A 19,828-nucleotide genomic window follows, 5' to 3' on the forward strand; every position below is an offset into this window, starting at 1 on the left:
TACGCGCAATGGAGCACGTTATCATGATTTCATACGGGATACTCTACCTGTGCTGCTAGAACATGTGCCTTTACAAGTACGACACAACATGTGGTTCATGCACGATGGAGCTCCTGCACATTTCAGTCGAAGTGTTCGTACGCTTCTCAACAACAGATTCGGTGACCGATGGATTGGTAGAGGTGGACCAATTCCATGGCCTCCACGTTCTCCTGACCTCAACCCTCTTGACTTTCATTTATGGGGGCATTTGAAAGCTCTTGTCTACGCAACCCCGGTACCAAATGTTGAGACTCTCCGTGCTCGTACTGTGGATGGCTGTGATACAATACGCCATTCTCCGTGGCTGCATCAGCGCATCAGGGATTCCATGCGACGGAGGGTGGATGCATGTATCCTCGCTAACGGAGGACATTTTGAACATTTCCTGTAACAAAGTGTTTGAAGTCACGCTGGTACGTTCTGTTGCTGTGTGTTTCCATTCCATGATTAATGTGATTTGAAGAGAAGTAATAAAATGAGCTCTAACATGGAAAGTAAGCGTTTCCGGACACATGTCCACATAACATATTTTCTTTCTTTGTGTGTGAGGAATGTTTCCTGAAAGTTTGGCCGTACCTTTTTGTAACACCCTGTATAAGTGATTTAGAGGACAATCTAAGCAGCTCTCTCGCATTGTTTGCTGATGACGCTGTTAGTCATCGTCTTGTAAAGCCATCAGATGATCAAAATCAATTACAAAATGATTTGGACAAGGTGTCTGTGTGCCACTGACTCTAAATAATTAAAAATGCGCATGAGTACTAAAATGAACCCGCCAAATTTCAGTTACGCGATAAATCAGACAAATGTGAACTCAGCTTGTCCTTTTCTCACATGAGATTATGTGAATCATGGATGAAGGGCATCAGGCGGATTCGATGTTCCTAGATTTCCGTAAAGCTTTTGACGCGGTGCCATACTGCCGGCTGTTAATGAAGGTAGTAGCATAATGAACAGGTTCCCAGGTATGTGCGTGGCTTAAAGACTCCTAAAGTAACAGAACCTGGTATATTGTCCTCGACGGCGAGTGTTCATCAGATATAAGGGTATCATCGGAAGTGATCCGGGGAAGTGTGAGGACGGCTGTTAGTCTCTATATACATATATGATCTGCCGGGTAGGGTAAGCAGCAGTCTGGGGCTGTTTGCTGATTATGGTGCGGAGTGTGGTATGGTGTCGTCGTTGAGTGACTGTAAGAGGATACGAGATGACTTAGACAAAATTTCTAGTTGTTCTGATGAATGGCAGATAGCTCTAAGTGTGGAAAAATGTAAGTTAATGCAAATGAGTAGGAAAAGCAAACCCATAATGTTCGAAAACAGTATTAGAAGTGTATTGCCTGACACAATCACATCGATTAAATATCTACACGTAACGTCGAAAAGCAATATGAAATGGAATGAGCATGTAAGGATCGTAGTAGGTGAGGCAAATGGTCGACTCGGTTTACTAGGAGAATTTTAGGAAACTGTGGTTCATCTGTAAGGGAGACCGCATGTTGTAATATATTGATTATTCCTTGCTACTGTAGTGTTGTCTTGAAGCTGTGAGAAAGGAGGACAAGCGTTGCAAGGTGCGGAAGCAGAGACTTTGCTGAGGGCAGACGAAACTAGGAGAGATATTGTTACATGAAGTAAACCGTAAGGGGAAAGCTTTGCGAAAATGCAGACGCCCTCAGACAAGGTCCCAGGGCGTTACTTACTCTTCAAGGAATTAACATGTAACTTCATATGTCGTCTAGACGCTGTAGTGGAACTTTGTAACCAACAGGCACGTACTAGCATATAAAGCCAGCTTGATACCAGCCCTGAGAACACAACGTCAGTTAGCTCACAAAGGTTAGAAAGAGAGTGAAAACGCCAAAAACTGTTGACCTAGCAGTCCCTACTCCGGGGAGCCCGAGGGGCGGGGCTAAATGACGTATAACAATAATGTTGCAAACCTTATTTGGCAGAGCAGTTACGTTTAGCTTTCAGCTGAACAATGTTGATACCAAATATGGACTTAGTTAGTGCAACTGCATTAACATCCCCGCCTTAGGAGCAGTAGAGGGGACCTAACTAAACCATGATTGGCAGGCACCTGCAAGAGACCTACGGAATTGGAAAAAACAGTGCCCTCACGCGACTCTTTAAAACCCCTAGATTCCGAATTTTGGCAGAGTTCTCAGTCAGACGATCTGGGCGCCGAATCCGCGTCCGTCGACTCCAGCCTCGGTCCAGCTCCGCGTAATTCTGCTCTATCTCTCTCTCTCTCTCTCTCTCTCTCTCTCTCTCTCTTGGAGTACCTCATTGAAAGGTGTCACATTCAGTATGTTATGTTTTGCAGCTAAGTTGTTGCCTTAAGATGCTGCTAGTGTTTGCTACTGTGGTTAGCATCCACTCCTGGGACTTCTGCACTGGCTTCTGTTGTAACAGTGTTATTCATGCTTTTTCTAACCCTAGACTAGCCTCCAGTGTATTAGTTCGACCTGTCTGGAATAAACAACTATTTCAAAACCCTATTTGTCCAAGAGTCTCCTCAACGAGTTCCCTACCGAGTCTCACCACCTGCATTCCCAGTAAACGCCTGTACCAGTGTTGGCTCAGATGAAGAAAACAATAAAATGCCTTCACTGTGAATTGTCCTTCTGCCTTCTGCTCTGTACCGCTCGGGAGCGCAGACTGACCAGCAACCCCTTTTTCCCTCTCCCACCTATGTCAGGACATGGCAATGTAGAACATTTGTGTGACCCTCTGTTGAGTACTGTTCGAATGTTTGGGATCCGCACCAGGTCTGATTAAAGGAATACATCGAAGCAATTTAAGGGCGGGCTCCTAGGTTCGTTGCCGGTAGGTTCGATCAGCACGCAAACATTACGGGGATGCTTCGTGAAAAAAGGAAATCACTGGAGGGTAGACAACGTTCTTTTCGCAAAGTACAATTGGGAAAATTTAGAGAATCGGGATGTGAGGCTGACTGCAGAACGATTCTACTGCCGCCAACATACACTTCGCGAAAGGACGTCGAAGGCAAGATAAGAGAAATTAGGGCTTATAGAGAGTCGTTTTCCCTTCGATCTGTTTTAGAGTGGAACAGAAAAGGAAATGACAAGTGGTGGTGCAAGGTACGCTCCGCCATGCACGATATGGTGGATTGCGGTGCATGTATATAGATGTAGATGTAGAATGTAATGGCAGTGAATTCAACTAAATTCTTATAGATTTTAATTACGAATAACTTAAATTCGAAAGATCAGATAGATAACGTTGTAGGGAAAGCGAACCAAAGACTGCGCTGTATTGGCAGAACGCTTAGAAGATGCAACAGGTCCAGCAAAAGAGACAGCCTTCACTACACTTGTCCGCTCTCTTCTGGAGTACTGCTGCGTGGTGTGCGATGGGCATCCGATAGCACTGACGAAAGACATTGAAAAAGTTCAAAGGAAGGCAGCTTCTTTTGTAGTATCGCGAAATAGGCAAGAGAGTGCCACGGAAAAGATACATAAATGGGAGTGGCAATCATTAAAACAAAGGCTTTTTCGTTGCGGCTAGATCTTTTCCTGAATTTCAATCCCCGACTTTCTCCTACGGATGCGGAAATATTTGTACATTCAATAAATTTGCATTTGTACGAGGGCTACCCACAAAGTACATTGCGTTTTGGAATTAAAAATAAATAAAGTATTGGAAATTTTTTTTATTATATACAGATGAAAGCCACACTTAAATACTACTTTTCTACATAGTTGCCATTTAAATTAAAACACTTATCGTAGCGATGGACGAGCTTGGAAATTCCTTCGTCGTAAAATTCGGCCGCCTGAGCCTTCAACCACGTGGTTACCTCTTCTTTTGGGACAGAAAAGGTGTGATTTTTGTGGATTTCCTGGAAAGAGGCACTACAATAAACCCTCAAAGGTATTTCCAAATTCTGCACAACCTCAGACGAGCAATACAAAACAAGCGCAGGGGAAAGTTGGGCTCAAAGATCTTGCTGATTCACGACAACGCCCGGGCCCACACGGCAAATGCCACTCGTGAAGTTCTCGAATCTTTTAAGTGGGAGTTGTTTCCTCATCCGCCGCACAGTACCGACCTGGCACCGAGCGACTTCCACTTATTCCCAGCAATGAAGAAGTGGTTGGCTATGCAGCGTTTTGATGACGACGCACAGCTTCAAGAGGAGGTAACCACGTGGGTGAAGGCGCAGGCGGCCGAATTTTACGACGAAGGAATTTCCAAGCTCGTCCATCGCTACGATAAGTGCTTTAATTTAAATGGCAACTATGTAGAAAAGTAGTATTTAAGTGTGGCTTTCATCTGTATATAATAAAAAAAAATTCCAATACTTTATTTATTTTTAATTCCAAAACGTAATTTACTTTGTGGATAGCCCTCGTACTTGAAAGCCGCTTGCCCGGTATCGGCAGATAAAAACCGGCCAAGCGACTTTCAAGTACAACGTCTGACTTGTATGGGAACATACACAACGTATGTACGAGTACAGGTCGTGGACGCATTGTTGACGACATATGGAAGTTTGGTTGTGGCCGTGAGTCGTGCACGGATAGCGAAATGGCAAGGCGATCTCTCACGACAAGTGGGAAATACTTGTTCGAGTCCTGGTTCGGCACAAACTTTCAGTGTCGTCATTCCATTCTACAGCTGATGGTTGTCATTATTTCCAATTCCGAATTCATTTAATGTATTTCATGACGGCTGTAGCTGCCACAGTGGCTACGTGCGTGTCCAAACGAATTTGGCATCGTAATCAGAATAACACAGGCACTGTGATATAATATCGCGAAAATATTTTGTTGGTGTCCGCCTACATAAGAAGAAATCAGGAAAAAGTAAGTGAAATCAGAGCTCACATCATTGGAGAGTGGAACGGTGGAAAAGGTTCTTGAAGGTAGTTCGATGAATCCTCTTCCAGGCACTTAATTATGAACTAAAGAGTAGTCATGTAGAGGTAGATGTAGAAAGAGCATTACGTCTTTTACAGGTACCCACCTGTTGATGTGGATGATGAAGCCGTCGTCGACGCCCCTGCTCAGCATGTCCTGCACGGCCTCCCTGGTGCAGATGCTCAGACCCATCACGTTCACGTCCAGGATACTCTTCCAGTCCTCCGTCTTGCCAGCTGTTCATACAGGAGAAAGCACGTCATCCATAAAAGGGAAGCACTAGGAGTGGAAAATGATATTAGTATAACTTAGAGAGAAATTAAGTGTCCTTAGGTTGCTTGAAGGGACACAAGACTTTAATGAATGTCTGTATGAAAAAATAAAATATCGATACAGATGAGATTGCAAATGGCTGACCATGGTGATTTTGGCAACTTCTTTTAGTTATTGCGAAATCCTCGGAAACTTACACTACTATGTAGGAATCAACATGGATTCAGGAAACAGCGATCGTGTGAGACCCAACTCGCTTTATTTGTTCATGAGACCCAGAAAATATTAGATACAGGCTCCCAGGTAGATGCTATTTTTCTTGACTTCCGGAAGGCGTTCGATACAGTTCCGCACTGTCGCCTGATAAACAAAGTAAGAGCCTACGGAATATCAGACCACCTGTGTGGCTGCATTGAAGAGTTTTTAGCAAACAGAACACAGCATGTTGTTATCATTGGAGAGACGTCTACAGACGTTAAAGTAACCTCTGGCGTGCCACAGGGGAGTGCTATGGGACCATTGCTTTTCACAATATATATAAATGACCTAGTAGATAGTGTCGGAAGTCCCACGCGGCTTTTCGCGGATGATGCTGTAGTATACAGAGAAGATGCAGCATTTGAAAATTGTAGCGAAATGCAGGAAGATCTGCAGCGGATAGGCACTTGGTGCAGGGAGTGGCAACTGACCCTTAACATAGACAAATGTAATGTATTGGGAATACATAGAAAGAAGGATCCTTTATTGTATGATTATATGATAGCGGAACAAACACTGGTAGCGGTTACTTCTGTAAAATATCTGGGAGTATGCGTGCGGAACGATTTGAAGTGGAATGATCATATAAAATTAATTGTTGGTAAGGCGGGTACGAGGTTGAGATTCATTGGGAGAGTCCTTTGAAAATGTAGTCCATCAACAAAGGAGTGGCTTACAAAACACTCGTTCGACCTATACTTGAGTATTGCTCATCAGTGTGGGATCCGTACCAGATCGGGTTCATGGAGGAGATAGAGAAGATCCAAAGAAGAGCGGCGCGTTTCGTCACAGGGTTATTTGGTAACCGTGATAGCGTTACGGAGATGTTTAACTAACTCAAGTGGCAGACTCTGCAAGAGAGGCGCTCTGCATCGCGGTGTAGCTTGCTCGCCAGGTTTCAAGAGGGTGCGTTTCTGGATGAGGTATCGAATATATTGCTTCCCCCTACTTATACCTCCCGAGGAGATCACGAATGTAAAATTAGAGAGATTAGAGCGCGCACGGAGGCTTTCAGACAGTCGTTCTTCCCGCGAACCATACGCGACTGGAACAGGAAAGAGAGGTAATGACAGTGGCACGTAAAGTGCCCTCCGCCACACACCGTTGGGTGGCTTGCGGAGTATAAATGTAGATGTAGATGTAGATGATGGGATCTGGTGACATATCTCGCTTGTTGTTAAGGCAACCTTATTTCCAAATACAGAAATTTGCTGTGTAGTTTCAACAAAAGTTCTCGGAGCCGAATTTTAGATTAGATGAATGGGACAGCAAATTGCTCGCGCCGTTTTCGAAGGAATAATACAAGCATTCACCCCAAATTATCCTGGAGAAAACGAGAGAAACTCAATTCATGTTGAACGAGAGCGGATTTGAACACAATGGTCTCCTGAATACTACCCCCGTGACTTAACCACTTTCTTTCCTCACGGAGTGTGTCCCTCATATCTGTCGCCTTCCAGTAACTATGCGTGAGAAAAGCTACGATACTCGCAAGTGGCCTATCAGACCTGTTAATCACGGACATGATGAGTCTTATGTGTTTTGTAGAGGTACCTGTCATAAATGGCTGGGTAACACAGTTTCATGTGAGGGCCCTTAGTTTCAGAGAAAATCGCTTTTGAAGTTTTATTAATACAACATGAATCATGATGCTGTCTACAATTACTTATGAAATTTATATGTAGTTCAGACCTCTCCATGTTTAACAGTTGCTGTCAAACTCAGATAAACAGATAATTCTCGTATCTTACATGCTACGGGAGCCGCAGGGAAGACGGCTGCGTTGTTGACCAGCACGTCGACTCCGCCCAGGTTGTCCTTGATCCATTTGAAAGCAGACAGAATGCTGTCTTCGCTGCTGATGTCTGTCTGAATGGCGTGCAGTTTACCTGGGGCCTCTTTCAGTTCCAGCGCCTTATATAATACAAACACATAGTCAACAAACATTTACAGAAGTAGCGAAAAGTGTTTGTAGTGTTGAGCAGAGATGTATTACCGTCTCAGAACGTAATACGAAAGCAAAAACACAAGTAGTGAGAAGCGATGAGTGATTAGGCTTGAGAAAAAGCAAAAGTAACCCGGAAAGAATACTTATTGCTTGCTTGATGACAGAAGGAAGACTACATAGATATCTGATTGGCATCTCATGGCATTCTTTGGCTTAATGGCAATCTCTTTCAGCATAAAATGGAATAAAATTGTCGGGACTATGAGAGAAACAACGACACTGAGCATACAACGATAAATAAAGTAACTGTCATTTTACATGATGGAATGGTGTAATAAGCTCTGTGACTAATGTGAATATAAGAAAAAACCTATACAGTGTGCAACAGGTATAAGTAAAGATATTCATACTGGAGACTGAAGACAGTGTACTGAAAAACGTTACACAAGCATTTACCCAATTTGCAGGGAAATAATTGTAACTATTACAAGTCACACGTTTTTAGGTTGGGCAGTATCTCCAAGTGTATGTGGCAAGAGCAAGCCATTAATGCTTATCTTCCCTCGAGCATTGGGTCAGGCGTTGAAATGTGAACATGGTGATGTAGAACGATTACTCTGTACTGACAGGAGTAGTCTAGTCCATTTTGTGGTGCAGTATGACTGTGCAGAAAACATCTGGTTGTCAAGTGTGTGACACAGAGAAGAAACAACCAGCTCATTGATGTGTGACCGAGAAAGTCGATGCAGTGGTTAGCACACTTAACTTGCAGTTGCAGGACGGTGGTTCAAACCCGCGACCAGCCATCCTGATTTAGGTTTTCAGTGATTTTCGTCATTCGCTTCTGGCAAATGCCAGGATGGCTCCTGTGAAAGGGCACAGCCGACTTTCTTCCCCAACCCGATGGGCCCCTCCTCTTAATCAACTAAGCGACTAACTTATGTGTGTACATATCAAGGTACCAGATATAAAAACATCTGCACTTATACCTGTTAATACAGGCAAACAACAATAATTCATATACTAAAGGAGCTTTGAAATAAAATAAAGATGTTTTGTCATGATTATGTCAATCATTAATACCATGACTAATGTTACTAAACCAAAGTTCTTTGGCATTGCACGTGGTAATCTGTAAATGAGCATATAGTTGTGAAGGTTACAAGATAGATTACTTACAAGGGACCCAGTGTTAAAAAAATTACATCGACGAGGTGCACCTGAGATTGTTAGACTGTTGTGGTTAAGCTCCTTTTATTATGCGTGAAATATCGTTTGTGTGTGTTCTTTGTGTATGTGTATGCAATATGTTTACACTCACTGCACTTTAAACTTACGCTGTGCAACGGTTTACAAAGTAAGACAGAGAGATGACAAACACATTAAACTGTGTTCTGGGGAAAACTGTGAATCTTGTTTTGCCCTTAGGCTTTGAGGTGTGTGTGTGTGTGTTATGGATTAGTGTTGTTTGACAGTTCTTCGAGGGCAGAGAACAAAATTCTATTGGAGAGAGCTGTGTATTTATGTGTTGTTTCCTTTCCAGTGTTTGTTTCTGTGGAGAACTATTGCTGTACCTAATGCGATAATTCTCAAGTGCAGCAACAACTCTTCAGAAACTAATAATTGAAGAAAACTACCAAACACAGGTAGCGATAGCAGAAGGAAAGGAAATATTAAATCAATGCAAATTCTCTGCAATGCAACTCCATTCTCTGCCAACTGCCAGACTGTTCAGAACCAAAAACACACACGCTCCCAAACATCTCTCTCGACAAACTCACCATCAGAGATTCTCATTTACTGACTCGCTGACACACGCAGAGACACAGAAATACACACGCTCACACACAGACACACAGAATACACACAGAAAATAAAAATTCTCGATTAAAAAGATCATTTTTACATTCAGTTCTGTGTTGTTGCAGATGACAGACTGGGAAAGGAAAATAGCTATAACGCAAAGTACTGCAAACTGTAGAAGCGACAGCATGTGTTAACAACGTGTATTTTGAAAAAAAATCTGTGATCATATTTGTCAATATTTTACTTAAAAATTAAATTCTATATTGAGGTAGTAAAATGGGATATTATTTGTTGTTAATCCTTTGTGGCCCAAGGAACCAAACTGAGTTTTGAGAAAAAAAATATTTTGTACAATTACATTACAAATGATATATAAAACTAATATATAAAGTGAGAAGTCGAGTGTTTATACATGTTTTTTATAAGACATGGGTACATAGAGAAACCACTGGTCCAGTACAAAAAGTTCTGACGTACGGTTCTCAATATGTTTTGTGGTACATAGCAAAACAGTTTTCACATTACTGACGCAGAGACCTTCGCCACATATTTCACAGCTCCATTTTGTGCGATGAGGCCTTAGCTGCTGTGCTACAAAGTCCACATCTACAGGATGTGTTCCTCACAGGTAAGTGTTTTGCATTATCGAAGAGTTTCTCTGGTGCTACATAGGGCTTGAAAGAGTTTTATTTTTTTGAAAGTCTCTTTCCTCCACTGGGGGACAACTCTGTAGCTCCTATCAGACCTGCGATGACTGCAAGGCGAAACTCTTTGAGTGACATGGATCTTCTCTCTTGACATCTGTTGTTGAAGATTAAGTATGAGTTGACAACAGTTACATCTACATAGTGCCATGCCACAGTATACGATGCCACCACTTTTTACTTTTTCTGTCAGTTTCATACACGGATTTGGACGCATCTGCATTGTCCACATAACCCATATGGTTGTTGTAATCCTTGACTAAATGTGGACATTAAATTACAGGGACTACACCATCCTTATTTTTCCTTGTGGCTGTTGACACGTCCTCTACGCTGTGATAATTGGAGAGAAACAAGATTCCTTTTTTATCCTTCCGCAACACAGCAACAATTCCTGTCTCAGAACACCTGAACTGGAAGTATCCCCTACCCATTGTCTTTTCACTGGTGAAATCTGTAGGCACTCCAGCTCGTCTTTGTCGAACAGTTCCAGATGCATACACTTGATGTTGCAGGAGGTGCTTCATGAGAGATAATGAAGTAAAATAATTATTGACAAAAATCTTGTGACCCAATCCATGTTGACTTCCAGTCATATTTTCGACAACTCTAGCACCATTTTCATTTGCTCACACCCATACTTTATATCCTCTTTTTATTGGCTTCTGGGGTAAACATTGCTTCAAACTGGAACGTCTTTTGAATGTATTCATCGATTCATCCACACTCTGGTTCTCTGTTGGTAAAAAGTGGAGGAGAGGAAACTTAGAAGAGGGTGAATCTTATATAATGTGTCATAGCCTCCTTCTCCGTTCCTTGGTTGCTTGTCATTGTCACTTAGGTGAATGTTACCTAGCAACCAAGAAATAATGTTGCGTGAAAATGTTACAGAAATGTACGTATATCGCATTGCAGGATCAGAAGACCAGTAATTCTTATAACTGGATGATTTCCTTATGCCCGTTAGTAGATTTATTGCAAGAAATCTACGTATTTCGTCTTCATTTGTACGCACAAAATTTGTTCAGCCACCCATTTGCATTGCATATAGATTTGTTTCATATGCTGTCATTTGTAACTGCTCTGGAGGGAGTAGTGTTAGAAAAATGTCTTTTGGTGTTTCTTTTTCCTCTTCAATATTATTTGCCTGTATCACCACAAAACTGTTTTGGCCCTTTGGAAATTGGAAACTGTTCCCATACAACAGCAGCATCAGCTGTTTCCAGCACATCTTGCTCTCCGTTTGGAGGGTCACATTCAGTTACAGGAAGATGGTACAGCTTCATCATCAAAACGAAGTCGGTTTGGTGCTTCAGAAATTTGTATTTCGTTGTCGTCACTTTCACTATCTGATATGCAAGACTCAGCACACTTGGTATGTCATCACGTATTTGCCTCAGCATTTCGGTATTCAACTCACTTGCGTTGAATCTTCCTCTAGAAGCCTTCATCAAAAACAGTACACCTACAACAAAGAGCAGCCCCCACTAACCGATGTGTCACAGTGGTTTCGTAGCGAAAACATACATATTTTTTGTGTTTACATAACAACTACGCAAGAAGTGGATCAAACTAAATTATTAGTCTATTCTACAATGCATAACTACGCCGGCTCAGATGATAATACAGCGGAAAACACAATATGTCACCACATGATCCTCAGCAACAGCCAACTCCGGCACACACTGCACAAATGGATTGCCCGAGCCGGCAGCGTGTTGTTGTTTATATTGACAAAAGCTGATACCACACTCCAGTGCTGTGGTGGTTTCGCGGAGCAGCCACTGAGCCGCTTTTGAGACATTAAATTAAAGGTGGTTTCACTGTGAAACCAGTTGTACGCAAAGAGTTAAATAGAGAACAAATAAAAAATACACTGATGACGATGTGAATACAGCGAAACATGTGTATGTGGAGAACAAGAAAGAAGTTGTACTGGCTTAAGGTAGAACCTATTGTTGTTGTGGTCTTCGGTCCGAAGACTGGTTTGATGCTGCTATGTCTACACCTGTCCGAAAACAAATTTATGTCGAGAATTTCATTAACAGCAGTCTGGTGCTTCATGGTGAAACAGTTTCCGTGGGTTATTGTAGGCTATCATTATATCCAGGTCCAGATCTAGGGAGGGGGCAAACCGGGGTGACACGGACGGCAATTTCAGGGGGGCGCCAAATTCATATTCTTGAAGAAAACAACATAGTTTCACAAAGTACCTAGCATCCAGCGCACGTTGGTCTATCGATAGTCGTATGATTTTGAAACGCATCGCTGCTGGTTTTTTGAACATTTTTGAACACATTCTAAGTTTATTTCTGAATCAATCATAAGTTGAGTTTTGAATGCTTGCACAGTGTACGTGATATCTCTGACAGGGGAATCCCCGTCGCATCCCCCAGACAAAAGGGGACGCCGGCCGCTCTGGCCGAGCGGTTCTAGACGCTTCAGTCCGGAACCGCGCTGCTGCTGCGCTCGCAGGTTCGAATCCTGCCTTGGGCATGACTGTGTGTGATGTCCTTAGGTTAGTTAGGTTTAAGTAGTTCTAAGTCTAGGGGGCTGATGGTCTCAGTTGTTAAGTCCCATAGTGCTTAGAGCCATTTGAACCAAAAGGGGACGTATCCATACGAGCTGAGCCGAAGAAACCAGAACGGGTGAACAATCGCTGTTTGTTTATGTGGTTGACTGGGTATGCGAATGATATGCGTTATAATTACTAGCGAAGTCCATAGATTCAGACTACCAGAGTGAAAATAAACAGGTATAACAGGTAAGAAAGATTACATACTATCTTCTCGGTGTATCCAAGAAAATGAAATTTTGACAGAAAATTTGTGCCAGATTGCTACACTACTAAGGGCCAGTTGCACAGTGCCCGATTAGCAGTCACTTAAATTCTATTCGCGGAATATCACGGAAAACGCGCCGTACGAACACGTAATAACGCCTAACCGGGGAATAAATGCGGGATAAACAAACCGGTGATTCTGGCAGGGTTAGTGAAGTTAACTGGAGAACTTAGTTTTGAGAATGGCAGAAACAGTTACAGAATTAGTGATGGCAGGATTGTTTCTTAGTACAAGGAAGGAGAGGTAACGGGGACATCACACAAATCATATGGAAGAGTACGATGATTCCAAATTTATGTAAAAATTTCGTGCTACTACTATCTTTCGACCTCATGCTTGAAAAACTGGAGCATCCGAATGAAAAGTGAAACTATTTCCTAACTTAAAACTTCTTGCTTGTAATAGGCCTAATAGGAATTCGACACTGGTACTTCATGAATTATACTTTATTGGCCGGCCGAAGTGGCCGTGCGGTTAAAGGCGCTGCAGTCTGGAACCGCAAGACCGCTACGGTCGCAGGTTCGAATCCTGCCTCGGGCATGGATGTTTGTGATTTCATTAGGTTAGTTAGGTTTAACTAGTTCTAAGTTCTCGGGGACTAATGACCTTAGCAGTTGAGTCCTATAGTGCTCAGAGCCATTTGAACCAATTATACTTTGTCGTGTTATTTATGTAAATTAGGTAGATAAAAATGACCATTTGTGCTAAAACAGACTCGCTTATTTTGCATGTATTGCAATGCTGCTATATTAGAAAGTCGTATTCCGTTTTATCTATCAGAAAGTGACACAATTGAGCTAATCAGATCGAGAAAGCACGCCACTCTTGGGTACTATTCGTATAACAGCTTTTTTAACATTAGACAACGACATTTTGATTTTACTTGTAGCAAAACGTTTGACGAACTTTGGAGCGGTAATAGATTCTTTCGCAGAAAGGAAATCACGGCGTGTAAAGCTGTAGCAAGAGTAGAACGAAACAAATGCTGCGACCTAAGGATTGGAGAAATGTGTACCATCTTGCTTTTCTACTGCCTTTAATGGTTTTATGGATCCTATATTTAATTTTATGTCACACAAAAGAGAAAGTGATTAGCTAATAGGGAACAAAGAGTGAAAATTTTCTGAGGAGTTCTTATTCTCTTGATTACAAATAATTCCATCCAATATTAACTGTGAGTTTTTTAAATGGGGGTTAGGATATGAAACCGGCCGACTGGGAGCAGGAGAGGCACCACAGGACATTTTCATTTCCACTGTCCTGAATGTGGGTTTGATGGCTTCCATTACAAAATAAACACGTTTGAATTCCACACAGCGAAATACAGTGACGTGTGATAGAAGAATACTGTGTGAAGAGTCGTGGAACTGCACTTTGGCACACTTAAGACCAAATAACAAGTTTTCTATTTCCTCGAACATAAAAAGATCTACACTGAAGAGTCAAAGACACTGGTACATCTCTCTAATATCGGGTAGGGCCCCATGAGAACGCACAAGTACCGCAAAACGACTTGCCATGGACTCGGCTAACGTCTGAAGTAGTGCTGGACGGGATTGACACCGTGAATCCTGCAGGGCTGTCCATAAATCCGTAAGAGTACGAGGGGGTGGAGACCTCTTCTGAACAGCATGATGCAAGACATCCCAGATGTGCTCAATAATGTTCATATATGGGGAGTTTGGTGGCCAGCGGAAGAGTTTAAGCTTAGAAGAGTGTCCTGAAGCCACTCTGTAGCAATTCTGGACGTGTGGGATGTCCCATTGTCCTGCTGGAATAGCCCGAGTCCGCCGGAATGCACGATGGACATGAATGGATTCAGGTGGTCAGACAGGACGCTTACGTACGTGTCACCTGTCAGAGTCGTATCTAGATGTAGCAGGGGTCCCAGATCACTCCAACTGTACATTCCCCACACCATTACAGAACCTCCACCAGCTAGAACAGTCTCCTGCTGACATGCAGGGTCCTTGGATTCGTGAGGTTGCCTCCAAACCCATTCATGTGCAACCTCTCGATACAGTTTTAAACGAGATTTGTCGGACCAGGCAACATGTTTACAGTCATCAACAGTGCAATGTCGGTGTTGACGGGCCCAGGCGAGGCGTAAAGCATTGTGTCGTGCATCAATCATACACGAGTGGGCCTTTGGCGCCGAAAGCCCATACCGATGATGTTTCGTTGAATGGTTCGCACACTGATACGTGTTGACGGCCCAGCATTGAAGTCTGCAGCAGTTTGCGGAAGGGTTGCACTTCTGTTCTATTGAAAGATTCTCTTGAGTCGGCCGACCGGAGTGACCGAGCGGTTCTAGGCGCTACAGTCTGGAACCGCGCGACCGCTACGGTCGCAGGTTCGAATCCTGCCTCAGGCATGGATGTCTGTGATGTCCTTAGGTTAGTTAGGTTTAAGTAGTTCTAAGTTCTAGGGGACTGATGACCTCAGCTGTTAAGTCCCATAGTGCTCAGAGCCATTTGAACCATCTCTTGAGTCGACGTTGGTCCCTTTCTTGCAGGATCCTTTCCCGGCCGCACCGATGTTGGAGGTTCGACATTTTACCGGATTCCTTGATATTCACGGTACACTCGTGAAATGGTCGTACGGGAAAATCCCCACTTCATCGCTACCTCGGAGATGCTGTGTCCCATCGCTCGTGCGCCGACTGTATCACCACGTTCAAACTCCTTTAGACCTTGATATCCTGCCAGTGCAACAGCAGTAAACGATCTAACAACTGCAGCAGACACTTGTCTTACAAAGGCGTTGCCGACCGAAGCGACGTATTCTGCCTGTTAACATATCTCTGTATTTGAATGCGCATGCATATACCAGTTTCTTTGGGGCTTCAGTGTGTACAGTGTGTATCATAATTAATGGCGTAAACGCATACAGTGGAAAGTACACGATACTAGAAGCAAAAAAGTCTCAGTAAACATAGGGTATGCCCGCATCTCGTGGTCGTGCGGTAGCGTTCTCGCTTCCCACGCCCGGGTTCCCGGGTTCGATTCCCGGCGGGGTCAGGGATTTTCTCTGCCTCGTGATGGCTGGGTGTTGTGTGCTGTCCTTAGGTTAGTTAGGTTTAAGTAGTTCTAAGTTCTAGGGGACTTATGACCACAGCAGTTGAGTCCCATAGTGCTCAGAGCCATTTGAACCATTTTTTTGAAACATAGGGTCGAAAATGCATACCTTAAGAGATACGAACAATTTTTCATCTTCGATGCTGTAAAGCAGATCTCTTCTACTGAAAGCTGTTTGCTTTCCATATTTTGGGAAATGATAATGTGGATCAAAACAAGAAAAAAGTCTAGTAAACATGTGCCCTAAAATGCATACCTTAAGAGCTATTAGCACGTGCTAATCTTCGTTACTTGGAAACACAACTCTTCTAATGAACAATTGCTCATAACTTTTAAGGTATGCACTTTAGAGCAAATGTTTACCGGACATTTTTTTCTTGTTTTAGTCTATACTACTACTACCCAAAATGTGGAAAGTAAAGAGCTTGCATTAGAAGAGATTTGCTTCATGTGGTGTGCGTACTGTAAGACCTTCAGTACACACACCATCAGATTATTTGACTTGTCGCTCTAACGAAGTAGGCGAGTGTCAGCAATATGTCTCGTGGTCCTATCGTGGCGTGTTTATCTTCTGTCGTTAGGTCAGATGACAGAAATGCCACTTGCACGCTTAGAGTAGCAGATTGATGGTGACCAACTTTAAACAGAACTTGATTAATTTTCACACACATTTATTAAAATAATAACAAGCATAAAAATTACTAACTTGGTTCTGGATGCTATTTATAATTGACAAAATGAAGTTCCTTTGGTATTGGTACATTAATCTTATTCTCACATATATCTCTGATACTTGACAGAAGTGTCTATACATTTATCTTCATGGCTATGTACAGGCATATGGTAATCTTATTGGGCGCAGACTGAAACTTGACTACAGAATGGTACAGACTGGTGCAGACAAATGCAGACTGACTAATCGGAGGTCTGTACACTCGTTATAATACCTCGCGCGAGTGTGATCCGCGAGGAGAAAAGGTTCTACGTTAGCAGCAATCTCATTGGCTGCGTTACATATTAATACGCGGATCGGCGGAAGCAGAATTTGGTTCGTCTCTATGGCAGCGCCATCTCGTAGTGCGGAGACGGACGAGCGCTGCGCCTGCGCTGTTGTGCTTAGCGTGGTGCGCTCTAGTGGGAAAGTTGAGTACGACCTGACTACGCGGAACTATGTACACAACACTTCACAGTATCGAAGATGAAAAATTGCTCGTAGCTCTTAATGTATACATTTTCGACCCTATGTTTACTGAGACTTATGCTTCTAGTATCGTGTACCTTCATCTGTATGCGTTTGTGCCATTAATTATGATATACCCTGTATATCGTACTCTTTAGATAGAGTTGAGTTACATGATGAAAATATTTTTGAAAAATCGATTTTTTTAAATTTTTCACTATCTCAAACGTTCGAGTTGGAGTGCGGGGGACGGGGGGGGGGGGGGGCGGGGGGAGGGGCGCCACTACAAGTTTTTGACTCGGTTCGGAATTATCGTAGATCAGGGGCTGGTTATATCTGGTTAGAGTAGAGTAGTGTTTTCCTAATATCGTCGGTTCCTTCCGCGGGGCACAGCGGCCTCCTGTAAACTCACTTGGTCCATTTGATTAGCACTCATTAGCGGACGCTGGGGCAAGGACAGAGTGCTGGCGGAGCGCGGACTCACCTTGACCTTGTCCGGCCTCCTGGCGAGTCCCACGACGGTGAGGCCCTGCCGCAGCAGCTGTCGCGCCACGGCGGCCCCCACTCCCTGGCTGGCCCCCGTCACCACGGCAACGCGTCCCCTGTACCCGTCCATGGCCGTGTCCGTGACGTGTACACGCTAGTCTCGTCGTGTCTAGACGGCTCGGCGGCACGCCGCGTACTGGGCAAGGTGCAGCGGCGTCCGCCAGGATATACGCCGCGGGAAGGTTGCCTCCTATCTGTGCAACACGGCGCAACTGCGGCCAATGAGTTATCAGGCGTCAGTGCAACCCATTTCTGATAACGCAGTCGGTACTCGAGAGGCTATACCGCGTGTCTACAGATAAGGTGTTCGTTTACTGTCGACGCCGTTGCTCGTACTTGGACATCCGTACCCAACGCTGAATAGAAAATCACGTGTAACAGTATCCGACAAGAATCAAATCGCGTGACAATTAAGATGGGAGAGAAAGGAGGAAGATATGCGGGTGATTCCAAAACTAGTCGTAAGCTACACCTTATTTGCAGATAAGAGAGCATTTTACTTTATTTCCAGTTTTGCTGTTTCACAAACGTGAAGTGAATGTATGAGCACTGCACCCCAAGGGTCGCTGCTGGGGCCACTGCTGTTTCTTATTTATATAAATGATATGCCTTCTAGTATTACAGGTGATTCAAAAATATTTCTGTTTGCTGATGACACCAGCTCGGTAGTGAAGGATCTTGTGTGTAATATTGAAACAGTATCAAATAATGTAGTTCATGAAATAAGTTCGTGGCTAGTGGAAAATAATTTGATGTTAAATCACAGTAAGACTCAGTTTTTACAGTTTCTAACTCACAATTCAACAAGAACCGATATTTTGATCAGACAGAATGGGCATATTATAAGCGAGACGGAACAGTTCAAGTTCCTAGGCGTTCGGATAGATAGTAACGTGTTGTGGAAAGCCCATGTCCAGGATCTTGTTCAGAAACTAAATGCTGCTTTATTTACCATTAGAACAGTATCTGAAATAAGTGACAGTTCAACACGAAAAGTAGTCTACTTCGCATATTTTCATACGCTTATGTCGTATGGTATTATTTTTTGGGGTAATTCTTCTGATTCAAAATGGGTATTTTTGGCTCAAGAACGGGCTGTTCGAGCTATATGTGGTGTAAGTTCGAGAACGTCTTGTCGACCCCTATTCAATAGTCTGGGAATTCTGACATTGCCCCTCACAGTATATATTTTCTTTAATGTCGTTTTTTGTTTGCAATATTAGCCTATACCCAAGAGTTAGCAGCTTTCACTCAGTTAATACTAGGCAGAAATCCAATCTGCGTGTGGAATGCACTTCCTTGACTCTTGCGCAAAAAGGAGTGCAATATTCTGCTGCATCCATTTTCAATAAGCTACCAAAAGAACTCAAAAATCTTAGCAGTAGCCCAAACTCTTTTAAGTCTAAACTGAAGAGTTTCCTCATGGCTCACTCCTTCTATTCTGTCGAGGAGCTCCTGGAAGATCTAAAAAATTAAGCAAATTCCAGTGTTACATTGTTGATTTTCTTTATTTGAACTTACTTGTCACCTGAATATGTTTTTTAAATTTCATTTTATCTGTTTCTAATATCGTGTTATAATTTCATGTATTGACTTGTTCCATGACCATGGAGACTTCTCCTTCATTTGGTCCCACGGAACAATAAATAAATAAATAAATAAATGTACGAAGCAAGGAGTGAGTGGTAGGTTCCCACGCTGGCTAGCCATCTGGCTGTCTGGCGCTTTCAGAGCCAGTGGGATGAGGTGCCGACGCAGAAGTCGCTCACAAAGTCAGGAAAGAGATGTGTAGGGGAAGTACGTTCCCTCTGGCGCGAATCAAGTAACTGTTATTAATAAATATTTGATAGCAAAGGTTGCTATTTGCCAGTCAGACATTAGCAAGAGTCTTCAGGTCACAAATACAGTCTTCCAGTAATTTTACAAAAAAATGGTTCAAATGGTTCTGAGTACTATGGGACTTAACTTCTGAGGTCATCAGTCCCCTAGAACTTAGAACTACTTAAACCTAACTAACCTAAGGACATCACACACATCCATGCCCGAGGCAGGATTCGAACCTGCGACCGTAGCGGTCGCGCGGATTAATTTTACAATACCAGGAAACGTTGATATTGACAACTAAATGAATAACTTTGGCATAAACGAAAATGTACAATTTTATAAGTACTATACCGATCGTACACTCAAGTTACAGACTGTACATCATAGTTGGCAGTCGTCGATAGGATGCCTGTCGTTCTAATCATGGGGTAGACAGCGT

The 19,828-nt window shown here is 43.1% G+C and overlaps 1 protein-coding gene across 1 annotated transcript in view; it reads right to left on the bottom strand.

The window, feature by feature from the left end:
• LOC124595704 (dehydrogenase/reductase SDR family member 11-like) overlaps positions 1–17,755 on the bottom strand; it is a 54,303-nt gene extending 36,548 nt beyond the window's left edge. The window contains exons 1-3 of the mRNA XM_047134570.1: positions 17,504–17,755; positions 7,213–7,375; positions 5,037–5,166 (exon numbers count right to left, since the gene is read on the bottom strand). Of these exons, the coding sequence (XP_046990526.1) occupies positions 5,037–5,166; positions 7,213–7,375; positions 17,504–17,635 (425 nt within the window). The 5' untranslated portion in view covers positions 17,636–17,755. The remainder of the gene's footprint in view (positions 1–5,036; positions 5,167–7,212; positions 7,376–17,503) is intronic.
• Positions 17,756–19,828: the final 2,073 nt, after the last annotated feature.

Source organism: Schistocerca americana, chromosome 2 (genome assembly GCF_021461395.2).
Source record: "Schistocerca americana isolate TAMUIC-IGC-003095 chromosome 2, iqSchAmer2.1, whole genome shotgun sequence".
NCBI classification, from domain to species: Eukaryota; Metazoa; Arthropoda; class Insecta; order Orthoptera; family Acrididae; genus Schistocerca; species Schistocerca americana.